At 36.5% G+C, this 15,430-nt stretch overlaps 1 protein-coding gene across 1 annotated transcript; it reads right to left on the reverse strand.

Annotated features, from left to right (window-relative positions):
- On the reverse strand, positions 1,202–4,666 carry LOC18598163 (trihelix transcription factor PTL). Its single transcript, XM_007027566.2, has 2 exons — positions 4,097–4,666; positions 1,202–3,041 (listed from the first exon to the last, which is right to left on the reverse strand). Exons 1-2 carry the CDS (start codon positions 4,579–4,581, stop codon positions 1,802–1,804), a joined length of 1,725 nt encoding a protein of 574 aa, XP_007027628.1. The 5' UTR covers positions 4,582–4,666; the 3' UTR covers positions 1,202–1,801.

Below are 15,430 nucleotides of genomic sequence, written 5' to 3' on the forward strand. Positions count from 1 at the left end.
TTGCAAACCAAGTTAAACATCTTTTTTCTCATTCTTTATAAACCTTAAGGATATTTGGGAAGGAAGAAGAATAAATATCTCTTTAATCCAACAATTATGTTGTTAAGTTGAAATGGTGATCTTGAAGCATATTCATTAGATGGACAACATTTTCATCCCTTTCACTTCCATTTTCATCGATCAAAGAAAGCCTAAAACCTGCTTTTTAATTTTGAGTGAGCTACTTTTGTCCTCCAAAAAAATCATGGTTATCATGATCTTTTAAGAACAAATTTTGACTTCCTTATGACTAGGTAAGCCTTTTGAAGCAAATGTAAATACTTCGTAAGAGTATGTCAATAACTTAATTTTGACTTAATAATTCTTATTCCTCTAACGAAAGGTTAAGGTTAGTTCTCAATACCGTTTATGATACACAAGCTAGCATCGCTAATGAGTTAGACAATAAGGGAGAAATTTTTGAAGTGTTTTACAACTAATTAAAGCATTCCAAATTTTAAGCTCTAAGGTAAAAGCTTTGAATTATAACTCTTTTTGATTCGAGTATTATTCTTTTTAGTTAATTTGATCATTCGCCTCTTATATTCTTTTGCTGTTAATATGCCAAAAAGTTTCAATGACAAAAAAAGGACGGCTAGTATCTTATACTATTAGTTATTAACTCCCCCACCGACTATATAATATATCAATCAATGAAGTCTGCAAAATGAACATTTCTTGGCGACAACAATGATATATAGTTCTTGTTGCATTGAATGCAAGAGCTTTTTTGTTGGAAAGGATTGACTGTAAATAAGTTATCAGCCGACAGTGTTGTGAGGGCCACAGTCTGTCTATCAAGGGAGGTTAATATTTATCTGCAACCGCCTTCCATGAATTCCAATTTCACTACACAAACTTACCTCTGACATTTTACTGGCAGTGACAAACTCATTGAATATGGAGAAATATATATCCTGGTGGAAGAATGAAAAAAATCCTTCAAAGACTTGGTTAATTACTCTGGTAATTAAAGTGTTTTTGTCATGACTAATGGCAAACGATGCAAATGTAAAGTCCTTTTAATCGACCAGGCTTTCAGGAATTTACATAGTGCTAAAAGAACTGATCAGGTGAAACATCCACGGAGCATATCCAACTTAAAAGCCATTAGCAGTCATCAACCAATTCTTTGTACAAAATAGATACAAGACAATGAAAATACAAGCTGAAAGATTTGTTTCTGGTTTATAATCTCCTCTACATCACTGTTACCTTAACCTATGTACCGTACTACAGGAAATTGTACACAAACTTTTCTGCACACGTGGGGGCACGCGTACTCATGCAAATACTTGCATATGAAGACAGAAAAAATTTCACCAGATTACTAAACAACAAATGATCGGTAAAGATGGAAAGAAAGAAACTGATGAAGAACAAACATAAATAATCAAATTTCCACGCATAGCAGGAAAGATTTCAGAAATGTTAAGATGAAAACTCAGCGTCTTAGAGCAATATTTATGCCTTTTTTTCTCTCCCCCCCAGCAAGATATTAAACCCATTATTGTCATTAATCTTAAAATATGCACTTGCTAAGACCCCATGAAACACCATTTGCTATACATAAATTCTCATCAGTCAGCTCCTTGCTTATACATTGTAAATCCCCTCTTCAATACAGGACATTTGTCAATTATCTCTTACCTCTTACCGAGTCAGCAGTTCCCTCCTCTCCCACCCATTGCATATATTTCATGTGGGATTAGCTAGAATAATTGTGAGATGATCTGTCATGTTTTCTTTTTTTTTTTTCAACTTACTGGTTTTCTCCTTTGCTGAGCTTTAAACCATAGTTCTCCCACAGGTTCTCTCCATCAGCCATCAAGAAGCGAAAGCAACTATCATTTACAGCATTGCCAACGTTAGAGTTAGAAGGGGAAGAGCCGTCATTTGCTTGGAGTCTCACTGTCTCAGATCCTTGCTCATTAATTTCACAATATGCTCTTCCTTGACTGTAGAGGGCCTCATTGTTCTGATAATAACCACAGCCTCTCGAGTTCTCCTTGCGTTTTTTGTTACTCTCCTTGGTCTTCATTAGGTAAGCACTAATGCTATTCCATTTTTCTTTGCACATTAAAGCACTCCTATCAAAGCCTAAACAAGCCATCTTAGCAGCTATTTCCTCCCACAAAATCTCTTCTGAACACGCTCCTTGATGGAACCTCGATTCCATGCTGGTTCTCAGCTGTATTAGCCTAGAAATCTCTGATTCTTGCCAGCCATCTGCCTTTACAGTGTTGTTTATAGTTTCACTTCCATTCTCATTCTGGTTTTCACTGTGGTTTTGCATTTCAGTTGCCATTAGCTCCTCAGGTGATGTGACCTTCAATTGTTTTCCTGTCAGGTTCTGCAAGGCCTCCATTAAAGCAGCATCACGAGCTTCAATCCAAGCTCTCTCTTTAGCCCAAAACTTGTGCTCTCTATCTATCCTGGCTGCTTCTTCTTTCCTCCATTCTTCCTCCCTTAAAACCCTCTCTTGCTCCTTTTGCTCAAGAGTCTTTGTCAATTTCTCTAGCCACGCCTCTTGCCTTTCCATTAGCTTCCTCATTTGAGAGTCGATGAACTCTTTTATCTTTGCCTTCCAGCTCCTACTACCCCTTTTCTTTTTCCGCTTCTCTGACGAGTCATTCTCCATTGGCCCTGCAGTGCTTAAATCATTGTCATCCGAGGAAGAAGTGTCGAAATCGGAGGAATTAGAGAGGCTAAGACTATCACAGAGCTTTTGAGAGTGATAGACATCTTGATTTGCTTGAGTATTGCTGTTGGGAGTACCATGAAACCGAAAATTGTTCCCAATTAGTTGAGTTTCTGGGCCTGAAACTGAATTGCTGGTCTCTCCATATAGCGCCTCAAGTTGGCGAAAGAATCTATAGTGCTTACCATCCTGTCTCCCGGCCTTCCCTTCCTTAGTCTTCTTGTAATACTTGTACAAGTTTTCAAATTTCTCCCTGCATTTTTTCCCACTCCTTTGGTACCCATGTTCCTCAGACATGATCCTGCAGCAAGAAAAGAAAGAGGAATAGGAAATGGAAAAAAAATGAATTAAAATTCAAATATAAACCCTAGTTCAAATTTTTTAAAATAAAAATGAAGATATACCATAAAAAGTTCATGTGATGATATTTTGCCAATGTCATGTAAAACCTATGTGTTTTCCTTTGTGAGCATTTAGCAAGTTAACTCAAGTAAGCATACTATGACCATTCAAAAATGCTAACGAAGATGGGTCATTACAAGGGACTGATAAAACGTCTTTTCACGGATAAAACTAGTAGATGTGGACTTAAATATCCAAAAGGTTAGTCATTTTTATAGCAAAAAACCAGTAAAGCTTGCACAAGAATGAAGGCAACACATTTTCAAAGGAAAAAAAAGTCAGTGGAAGACTATTGAAATGATCAGCCATCCTTTAAAAAAATAAATAAATAAACCCTGGAAAGCGCTGCAAAGAAGATGCAACACACCTGGTTCTGAACTGAACTTCTTCACAGTGTAGTCCTTTTCTGTTAACCATTAATTTGTTTCAAAAGTTTTCTCTTAATAATAACAGCAAGAAATACAATGAGAGGTCATGTTTTTAACATAAATTAAGCCCGCATGTTTTTCTGTTGAAAATAATGTAACAAGGAACGCAAAGCCTACTCGATCCTACCATGAGTAATACAAATTTAAAGATAGAAAGAAGGAAAGCAGTGCAATCATGATAAAATAAACAAATGCTTTTTTATTTTCTTTTCCGAGTGTAATAGTAAGAAGGAAAATGTCGAAACTAAAGCTTTACTAGTTTTGTTTAAACCTTGTAAAAAGAAATGAAGAAAAACTCCATTTCATCATCACTAGCTAGTTACACTGAAAGAAAAAGAACCCATTATAATTTTCTTTAATTAATATAAAAGAAAAGCAAAAAAAAAAAAAAGGGAAATTATTTAGTGAATTTGCTACAAATTAAAAGAAAAACATAGAAACCCTTTGCCAAAGAAAGAGGGGGAAGAAGAGAAATAGACAGAAAGAAAAGAAAAGAGAATTAGGGTATAGTACTATATTAGTGTACCTGGATACTTCATCCCACAAAGGACCCTTTTGATTAGCTTCTTTGAACTTGGGATCAAGACGAGATCTGATCTCTAGAAGCGTTAAAGTCTCTTGTCTCGGCCATCTCCCAGTTCCTCCATCACCTCCAAAAGCAGTAGCTTCACCATCAAATCCGCAACTGGCACTAGGAGTAGAAGCACTAGTGACCGCAACTGCAGCAGCCGTGGGAGTAGCATTATTAGCAGTAGAATCAGCAGGGAAGTCGTGATGAAGACCACGAGGCATCAACTCGTGACCAACTTGTCTGCCAACCATTTGCATCATCTCAAAGGTGTGAGGGTGGTGTTGGTGATGATGAGGTTGCGGTGGCGGCAGATTCCGGTGGCCGGAGGAGAATAACTCGGGAGCCTGTGGGATTCCTTGGAAATGGGTAGGCCTTCCATTCATAAGTTGCCTAAGATCAGCCATAGCGTATTGATGGTGATGATGATCCTCCATTTCCATTTCGATTTTATGAAAAACAATAGAAAGGAAGAGAAGAGAAGAGAAGCTACGAAAAGAGTGAAAGATAAAGGCTTCAAGAGAGAGAAAGAGAATGAGAGAGAGAGAGATAGAGTGAAGAGAGCGGCAGACTCGGATCGTGTCGTCCACGAAAAAGCTCGAATTTAAGCACAGGACAATGGTCCCATCTCTGTTTCAAGTGGTGTATAAACGTACGTATTTTGCTACAATCTTTCTTTTCTTTTTTATGTTTCTCTTAAATTCTCTTAGTGTTGTAAGCCTACGCTAGCTAGGGAACTTGCTAAGTTGCTATCTTTCTTTCCTTGTTTGTTTTCTTTCTTTTCGTTTTTGTAGAGGGAAACTGTGGAGCGTGCGTGAGTGAGTGAAAGAGAGAGGGGGCAGTAGTTTCACTGGTTCGGACAAAGTAGAGAAAGGCCACACGTATAGTAAGAGAATGGCAGCAGGAGAAAGAGAGAGAGAGAGAGAGAGGGGTATTGGGGTAATGAATGAGGGACACGTGGTTAAAGGCTAGACGACGAAAAATGCAGTAGAGAGGGAGAGGCGAGTTGCTGACGCGTGTACAGTGCCTAGGATCCGGCCTTTTTGACCGCCTATCTCTCTATATTTCTCCCTTTCTCGGCTGTGTCCCTCTGCCGAGTGCTGACACTGACTTTGGCTCCTTGGAGGGTACATGGATCCGAATCCCCAACCCCATTCCGGTACTACTAGCTAGCCTTTCGGCCCTCTTGGGGCTCGGGGCTTCGGCCTACCCGCTGGGTCGCTTCTGATTTATTCTTAAGCCGAGTAGTCATTCATACTAGCCTTTTGGGTCATAATGGTTAATATAACTTCAATTCCTCACTTGTGAATGTTCACAATGTGACGCTTAATCCAGATAAATTTAATGTCTATTACCTTGAAATAGAAAAAAGGAGTTAAACCTTATGCAAGATGCCTTTACACATCAAGATGCACAAACCTTAATGACTAGGTCTAACATGTCCCAAATCGTATCCGACGTGAAAAAGCAACGCGACTAAATTCTGACCAATTTCAAAACATTAATCTAAAACCCAGCCACACTCGATTGCCATATATATACACGCCCGCATTGCTGTTGTGGCGCTTTCCCATATTTTTCAATGGTGGTTGTGGTCGATCGTCAGGTCCGCGCGATGAGAAGTTGGTGTGAGACGAGTTTTGCAAGACAAACAAAAAGAATATGGATATTGTGTCGGTTCCAATGGTCAAGTTAGTATAAACTCCAAAGTGGTAATGAATCTAAAGCAGGAACCAGAGAAGTCAATTACCAAAGAATTGAAAGTCCCATTTTCTATACATTTTGTTGCTTTTTGGTACTGACCAAGATTGACTACGCTGGTGTATGGTGATCAGTCTTTGGAATACTCATGGACTCTTGGAAACTAAGGTAGCAGTTTAAAGATAAAATGTTAAGGCACGTCGCTCTTTTTATTTTTGGAGATGAGTTGACTAGAAATGGAAATAAGTGTATATAGTTGTTATTTAAGATCTGAGGGTGTTGATGACTAAAATGTTTATATTGAAGATTGAAGAAGTGGTGATTGTTAAAAATTTCTATTTATTTCAAGAAGAGAAAGAATACGATTTTGAGGATGCGAATAAAATACTTTTTCTAATGTATTTTTAAATCTTTGAGATATAATAAAGTCTTTTAACACACTTATCGGAATAGTAAAAATGACTTTGTAATGATAATATTTATATAATAAATGAACTTATACGTCTTTCAATGTAAAAAGTTATTTCCTTTCATAACATATCAATTCAAAGAGTTATATTCAATAAGATAACTATTCATAACTCTTCAATTGCAATTTTTCATTAGTAAGCATTATTCATAAATAACATTTATTATTTGATATGTAAATTAAAATAATAAAAAATTAATTACTTATTAATATCAACCTATCTAATAATTCTCCATACTTTGAAATGTTGGTTTTTTTTATAAAATATATTTTTTATTTCTACTTTTCACACAAATTAATATTATGCATACAAAAATGTATCTTTTGATTTGAAACATCAATTAATTAGCATAGGCATCTCAAAATCATAACGAAGTACATAGTGTACACAAATTGAACCTAGATTTCTAGTGTTAGAATTGAAGATACTCCACACATAATATTTGTTTATATTTTTGTAAACGGTCGTTCACTTTTAGCACCATAAAGGTCATGTTCTTATCCTATTCATAATAAACATTTATAAGAGAATTCACAAATTCTTCTTGTTGAAGCGGCACCACCTCTTTGTCGTAACGTGCGAGTCCGAGAACTCGATCGCCAGACGCGAGTGAAAACTCTAAAAAAACTAGGAGTCGCCACCAATCTTTTTTTACTAGGTGTGATTGGCCACCTATTGACTCGATTTTAATCGATGAAGCCTTAAATTAATTTTAAACCCACCGAAAAGAACCTTAAACTGGTCTATGTTTTTCTAGATCTAAGTTCGGGAGTACGGTTACACTCGGGGAAGGATTAGCACCCTTAGGATGCCCGTTTCATGAACAGTACCATTTTTCGATTATCATATTAGGCTTTAATTTTTAATTTCACTATACTTCCTTAGTTATTATTCTTTTATTTTATCTCCTATTTAACCTAAAATGGAATGCAAATGCAGGGCAAGATGAAATGCATGGCGTGATAAAAATGTCGGACGAATAACCTTTTATTGAGGACATTCTTCAAAATCCGCCCATCATACTAGTGGGATCCGGGGTGTTCTCTCACCTAGGGAATTATCCGAGAAACTCACCTTCGTAAATTCAACGAATAATTTCCATCATCGGGGTCATCGTACGTTTTCTTTTAAAATAATATTTTCGTGCATAATGAACCTAATACGAGCGAAAGCCTTTTATTAAAGATGTTTCTCGATCCCTCCCATCATACTGGTGGGAATCGAAGATATCTTTTCACCTAAGGAACTTTTCGAGAAATACTCGCCTTCGCAAGATCCTCGGAAGATCCCATCATCAGGGCTTAACTCGTAAACAAAAATATTTATATGCGATGATATGCAATATATATATGTTATGCTAATGTAGTTAACTATTTTTAGTATTATTATTTAATTTTTACTTTATATATTTTTTATTATTATATTTTCTATTTTTATTTTTTATTATTATTTTTTACATTTTATATTTTTATTCTAAGTTTCTCTTATATTTTCCTTGCTATTTCTTATGAATTTTCCTTCTCTATATTTCCCTTTTATAATTAGATACTTTATAAATTGTTTATGATTCCGTGTTATCTTAGTGAACAAAAATTTCATTTTTTACTATTTTTATCATTTTATATTTCTTTATTTTTGACTAATTTTTTTTATATAGTAAAATTTTATTTATTTAAAATAAAAATCTCGAAAACTCAAATTCGAGGCTCTCCCATCGTACTGGTGGAGCCTTAATTTGGATTCCGAACTTAGAAAAAATTAACCTGGGATTGCGACTCCTCGCGTCCCGATAAATCATCCTATCATCAGTACACTATTTATTATCCCTATGATTAATATTATGGTGCCTTGACATTCAATCTATGTACTATCATAGCCATTAATATGGACCCAAAAAAAACATAGATTTTATTATTGCAATTAATGTTTTCTTTATCATACTATTTTTAACTTTTGCTAACAAATATTATCTTTTATCTATCCCTCTTATACTTTATTGTATCACTTTTATTTTGCTTGTTCTCTTAGTTGATTTCTATTGATTGCTTACTTATTCCTATGTCTTTTCATTTTTTTACTTTTTCATTTTCACTAAGGATATGTTTTATTGTACATGAATATTTCCCATGTTCTATTCTATATTTATTATTCAAAAACACTCCGCTAATAATCTAATAATTTCCAATTTTTTTTATATTTTTTTAAAAATTTAATTTTATTATATAAATATTTAACTTACCATTCATTCCATTCATTTATATATATTTTTTTATTTTCAGTATTTACCTATTTTTTATGCTTTCTATTTTAATGATTTTTTTATATTTTTAATTTATATTACCATGTTACTATACTATGTTCCCATTATTTTACTAACATAAGGCTACATTAAGAAAATCACTATAACTATCACAAACAATAGCCCAAGATTTAAAACTTACCCAAGATTCAAGCCCAACTTAGCCCAATACGCATCAGTCTGGTAGAAAGCTCGTGAGCATGCCCCAAGTATTCAGCCTCCTTGAGCCAAAACGGCGTCGCTTTGAATGCCCTTGAGCTGCCCAATCTTATCCCCCAAAACAACACCGTTTTAGCCTAGATCCAAGTATAAAAACCTTCCTTTTTTATTCTCTCCCCATTTTCCCCTTTTGTTTCTCTCTCTACCCGTTTGGTTCTCTTCCCTTCTCTCTAAAAAATCAACCTTTTCTTCCTTTTTTTTTTCAAATCTCTCAACTCTTTTCCCTTTCACGAACCATCGGTGGTTAGGGGAACTTCCTGTCTTCGTCGGTGCAAGGACCCCGATGGTCGGATCTGACTCTCCTTCTCTTTCTTCGGCACAGGCTGACTCTCCCTTGGCCAGATCAGTCTTCCCTCTTTCGCTCTCTCTCTCTCTGGTCGCCGACCCCTCTCTCAAATCCGATTGGTCCTCCCTCTTCGCTCTCTCTCTCTTGGTCGTCGACCCCTCTCTCAAATCCAATCGGTCCTCCCTCTTCGCTCTCACTACACAAGTTTTTTTCTTTTTTGGTATTTTGGATATTTTTTGGTATTTTTTGATTTTTTGTGGATTGTTGTGGCTGCTGGAAATCTAGGAATTCCTTGATTTGCAAGTTGCTTCGAGATTTTTCTCAGGTTTGAATGTTGGGTTTTTGCAGATTTTTTTTTGGCTTGCAGGTTGTGGCTGCCGCTCTCATTTTCCTCCCTCTAGATCCCCTTTGCTACAGTGGGGCTTTATACACTTAGCTTTTTGGCTGAGTGTAGTGCCTCCATTACCCTGCCAGACACGAATTTTTCGCGTTTGGCAGGGTGAGGGAGGTGCCTGGCAAGGTGCGTTCGCACCCTGCTAATCGTACCCCTCTCCCTTTTTCTTTTCTCTGTTTTATTTTATTTTATTTTTATTTTTATTTTTTATTTGTTGTTTATCTTTTGTTTAATATTATTTTTTATCATATATTTATTTATTTTTTAAATACAAAAAATATGGTGTCTACAGCTGCCCCTCTTTACGCATTTCGGTAATCTGAAATAGTGCAAAGACGTAGACACCCCAATTTATCATTTTTCAAAGCTTTTTTTTTAATTTTTTTAATGAACTTCTCAAAATTGAGACAATAAAACTTTAAAAATAAACTCCTCAAAATTGAGGCAATGAAACTTTAAAATAAATTCCTCAAAATTTAGGTAACGACATTTTTAAAACTAAACTCCTCAAAATTAAGGCAAGAAAACTTTAAGAATAAACTCCTCAAAATTGAGGCAATGAGACTTTAAAAATAGAACTCCTCAAAATTGAGGCAATGAGACTTTAAAAATAGAACTCCTCAAAATTGAGACAATGAGACTTTAAAAATAAACTCCTCAAAATTGAGGCAATGAGACTTTTTAAAAAATTAACTCCTCAAAATTGAGGCAATGAGACTTTAAAAATGAACTCCTCAAAGCTGAGGCAACAAGACTTTTAAAAATGAACTCCTCAAAACTGAGGCAACGAAACTTCTATAATAAACTCCTCAAAACTGAGGCAATGGGACTTTTAAAAGTCTTGAAACTAATTACCCGAAGGTTTTAGAAGATGCACTTGGAGGATTTAAGAGAATAATGTGTCCGGAGGACTTCAGAATGTACCCGGAGGATTTAAGAGAATAATGTGCCCGGAGGTCTTCAGAATGTACCCGGAAGATTTAGGAAATGTGGCTCCTCAAAAATTGAGGTAACGAAACTTTAAAAATGAACTCCTCAAAACTGAGGCAACGAAACCTTTTTTTCTTTTTTTGAAATGGTGAAAAATAATCAGTTCCTCATATGAGGTTCTACGACTTTAAAGATGAATTTTCTTTTTTTTTCAGTTGTTTTAAAACTTTGAACATGGCAATTTAAATATCCTAATCATCTTCATCAGCTTTTTTTTTTGGGTGTTTTAGCGCCTTCTCTTTTATCAATGAGGGATGAACCGATCACGCTTCCCATCTCTCGTCTTCCCCAATTCATTGCTCACAACTGTTTTCTTCCTCTATCATATGCATGGTCTAATCATTCTTCACATTTTTATTGTTCTCCATTCTGTTGCTATTTCCATTTCTTTCTCTATTTTCTTAGTCTTTTCTGTTTCTTTTTTTTTTATTACCAGACTCCATTTCATCCCCCGTCAATTATGATCATTTTTCAAAATACTGCAAACATTTCTTACTTTATCATGCTCTTTATTAAATATCATTCCAATTTTATGACAAATGCAATGCGATATACTCATATCTCCTCTCTTGGCAGAATGGAAATGATGACAATATTGAGAGCAGAAAGGCTATTTTTCATTAGAAAAGAGGGAAGTTTCTACTATCAGGAATAATGACAAGGAACAGGGGAAAACTAATTAATACAAAAGGGATACAGTTCTTTCTTAATGACTGTTCCGATAGATATTGACAGTAGTCTCGAAATTTTATCTCGAAACAGGCACAATCGTCAGCTCCCTTGTCTTTTGTCTGAACATCTCGGATCATGATTTTCACTCATTCTGTGTTAAGCCTTTGTAGTACTTAGACCTCCTTCGTGTCTAGACTGTCCTTTCAGATTTTCACCCTAAACACATCTCCCATACTCAAGCCGCCTTTTCAGGTTTTCAACTTGAAAATTCTTCTTTCTTTTTTTTTATTATTATTAATTTTTTTTTACGTAAAATATTTCTTGACAGCATTAGCATTCACTGGGTTGGAAAACTCCCTTCTGTCCATCTCTGCCAAAATTAGTGCTCCTCCTGAAAAATCTTTCCTCACCAAAAATGGTCTTTCCCAATTCGGCATCTATTTCCCGCGAGGATCCTGCTGGTTCGGGAGAATTCTTTTCAATACTAACTCTCCTTCTTGGAACTGTCGAGGATGTGCCTTCTTGCCATATGCCCTTATCATTCTCTTTTGATATAACTGCCCATGGCAAAGTGCCGTCAACCTTTTTTCTTATATGAGATTCAATTGCTCATAACGAGCGTTAACCCATCCGGCTTCTTCCAACTGTACTTCTTTAAGGACTCTTAGGGAAGGGATTTCTACTTCAATTGGCAAAACTGCTTCCATCCCATACACCAAAGAGAACGACGTAACTCCCGTGGAAGTTTGGACTGTTGTGCGATAAGCATGCAAAGCAAATGGTAACTTCTCATGCCAATCTTTGTATACATCTGTCATCTTTTCAATTATCCTTTTGATGTTCTTGTTGACTGCTTCTACTGCTCCATTCATCTTTGGGCGATAAGGCGTTGAATTGTGATGTTTGATCTTAAACTTGGCACAAACCTCTTTCATCATTGAACCATTGAGGTTACTAGCGTTATCTGTGATGATCCTTTTCGGAAGACCATAGCGGCATATTATTTCTTTTTGAATGAACTTACATACCACTTTCTGGGTCACATTGGCATAAGATGCTGCTTCTACCCACTTAGTGAAGTAGTCAATTGCCACTAGAATAAATCGATGCCCATTTGATGCCTTCGGGTTTATTAACCCAATCACATCCAAGCCCCACATTGAGAATGGCCATGGTGATGTCAGTACATTTAGTGAATTTGCAAGAGTGTGGATTCTGTCTGCGTATATCTGACACTTGTGACACTTTTGAGCGAAATCTATACAATCCGTTTCCAACGTGAGCCAATAATACCCTGCTCTCATGACCTGTCTTGCCAACATATGCCCACTTGCATATGCCCCACAAATTCCTTCGTGAACTTCCTCAACTATTCTCTGAGCTTCGGCTGAATCCACACATCTCAAAAGCACTTGATCCCTACTTCTCTTGTATAAGATGTCCCCATCCAAGAAAAAATTCATTGCCAACCTTCTAATGGTTTTCTTATCATTTTCTGAGCTTTGTTCCGGATACTGCTGAAACTTGAGATAATGCACAATATCATGGTACCACGGTTTCCCGTCTACTTCTTCCTCTACACTGGAGCAGTGTGCGGGGCACTCTCGAAGATTAATCATAATGGGTTGAATCTTGACATCGGTACCAACTTTGAACATTGCTGCCATCGTGGCTAATGCATCAGCCATTTGATTCTCCTCTCGGGGGAAATGAGTGAAGTAAATCTTATCAAAATTTTCAATCAGCTTTAAAACATACTTATGATATCGGATTAACTTTGAGTCACGTGTCTCCTATTCTCTTCGTAACTGATAAATGACCAAAGCAGAATCCCCATACACTTCCAAAATGTGAATTTTCCTCTCGATTGCTGCCTGAAGACCCATGACACAAGCTTCATATTCAACCACATTATTGGTGCAATAGAAGTTGAGTTTAGCTATGATCGGATAATGATCTTCTTTTAGTGACACTAACACGGCTCCTATGCCATGCCCTAAGGCGTTCGAAGCTCTATTGCAAAGCATCTTCTAATTCTCCTTCTCTTCTGATTCCTTCTCATTTGTTTGACAAACCGACATCAGGTCCTCATCTGGGAACTCAAACTCCATTGGTTCATAAACTTCCTCCACCCTTTCCGCCAAAAAATCTGTGATTGCACTTCCTTTGATAGCTTTTTGGGACACATATACAATATCATATTCAAACAATAACACTTGCCATCTTGCCACTCTACCTGATAAGGATGGTTTCTCGAAGATGTATTTGATAGGATCCAACTTTGCAATGAGCCAAGTGGTATGATATAGCATGTACTGCCTGAGTCGATGCGCCATCCATGCTAAATCATAACACATCTTTTCCAACGAGGAATACTTGGACTTGTACTCAGTGAACTTTTTACTCAAGTAGTAAAATGCTCTTTTTTTTTACTAGTTTCATCATGCTGTCCCAACACACATCCCATGGATCCTTCATTTACTGTCAACTACAAAAAGAGAGGTCTTCTGCCCACAGGTGGTACCAACACTGGCGGACTCAACAAGTATTCTTTAACCTTGTCAAAAGTAACTTGGCACTCCTCGTTCTATGCCCCAGGATTGTGTTTGTGAAGGAGCTTGAAGATTGAGTCACATTTGAGTGTGAGTTATGATATGAACCGGGCTATATAATTTAACCTTCCCAAGAATCCTCTAACTTCTTTCTTTATTTTGGGAGGAGGCAAATCACGGATTGCTTGAACTTTATCTGGGTCAACTTCTATCCCTCTTTCACTGACGATAAAACCAAGTAACTTTCCTGAAGTGACTCCAAAAGTGCACTTTACCAGATTTAATCTGAGCTGAAACTTTTGTAACCTCTTAAATAACCTTTCAAGATTGGTCGCATGGTCCTCTGTTTTGCGAGCTTTTACAATCATATCATCCACATACACCTCAACCTCTCTATGCATCATGTCATGGAAAAGAGTCACCATGGCTCGTTGATAAGTTGCCCTAGCATTCTTCAAACTAAATGGCATTACCTCATAACAAAAGGTCCCCCGCATAGTTATGAAGGTAGTTTTCTCTCTATCCTCTGGTGCCATTTTAATTTGGTTATACCCTGAAAAACCATCCATAAAGGAAAACATGAAATGGCGAGCAGTATTGTTAACGAGGGTGTCGATGTGGGGCAAAAGAAAATTATCTTTTAGGCTAGCTCTATTCAAATCTCGATAGTCCACACACATTTTTACTTTCCCATCTTTCTTAAGCATTGGGATAATATTTGCAACCCATTCGGGGTACTTAGCTACTTCCAAGAATCTTACATCGAACTGCTTTTTCACCTCTTCTTTAATTTTCAACAGCATTTCAGGTTTCATCCTTCTCAACTTTTGCTTAATTGGTTTGCATTCAGGTTTCAAAGGCAGTTTATGGGCTACAATGTCTGTATTGAGTCCTAGCATATCTTGATAGGATCATGCAAACACATCTTCATATTCATGAAGTAGCTTTATTAGTTTTTCTTTTTCAATTGGCACCAATGTCGTACCAATTCTAACTTCTTTCTTATTATCTTTATTTCCCAAATTAATCGTTTCAAGTGTCTCTTGATGTGGGACAATTTGTCTCCCCTCCTATCCTACTTGTCTTAACAAGTTCGGAGTTAAATCATAATCCTCCACGTTTTCTGTATCGTCAAGTTCACTAACACTTGTACTTTTTTCAAAATTAATTTCAAAACCACTGTCATTATCATCTTCACATTCATTATTTGGAATCTTAAAAAGTAAAGGGAATTGAAAGATGTAGAGCTATTGTATAGATAAATAGTTAAAATAAAGGGATGAGATGACAAGAATGGAAATGGTGAATCATGAGAGGAGATGTGAGAAATGCACTACGCATGTCAATTTATTAGAATGATAAATGATAAAAAGCCCGATACATAAAATTTTCAATGCTCTTGGGCTTAAGCACGGATGTTTAGTTTGCATTACTGTGAAATTGAATCACAAGTGATTGGTAAACTCATGGTGGTTCAGCTGCTCAACTTCATCTCAGGTGGCCCGAGGTATGTAGTAGGGATCCCCTCCACATTTCCTAGCTACTCTTTGCCTTCCTCCGTTACAGATATTGATAAATCAGAAAAGGCTTCCCTTAATGCTGACATTGATTCTCGACTCCCAACGGTGAGTGATTTAGGAAAGATACAGCCTCCGGACCAAAATGTTTCGTATAGATGAAGATATATCATTCTATGATTTTTCAACCCG

The sequence above is a fragment of the Theobroma cacao genome, chromosome 5 (assembly GCF_000208745.1).
Source record: "Theobroma cacao cultivar B97-61/B2 chromosome 5, Criollo_cocoa_genome_V2, whole genome shotgun sequence".
Classification (NCBI taxonomy): domain Eukaryota; kingdom Viridiplantae; phylum Streptophyta; class Magnoliopsida; order Malvales; family Malvaceae; genus Theobroma; species Theobroma cacao.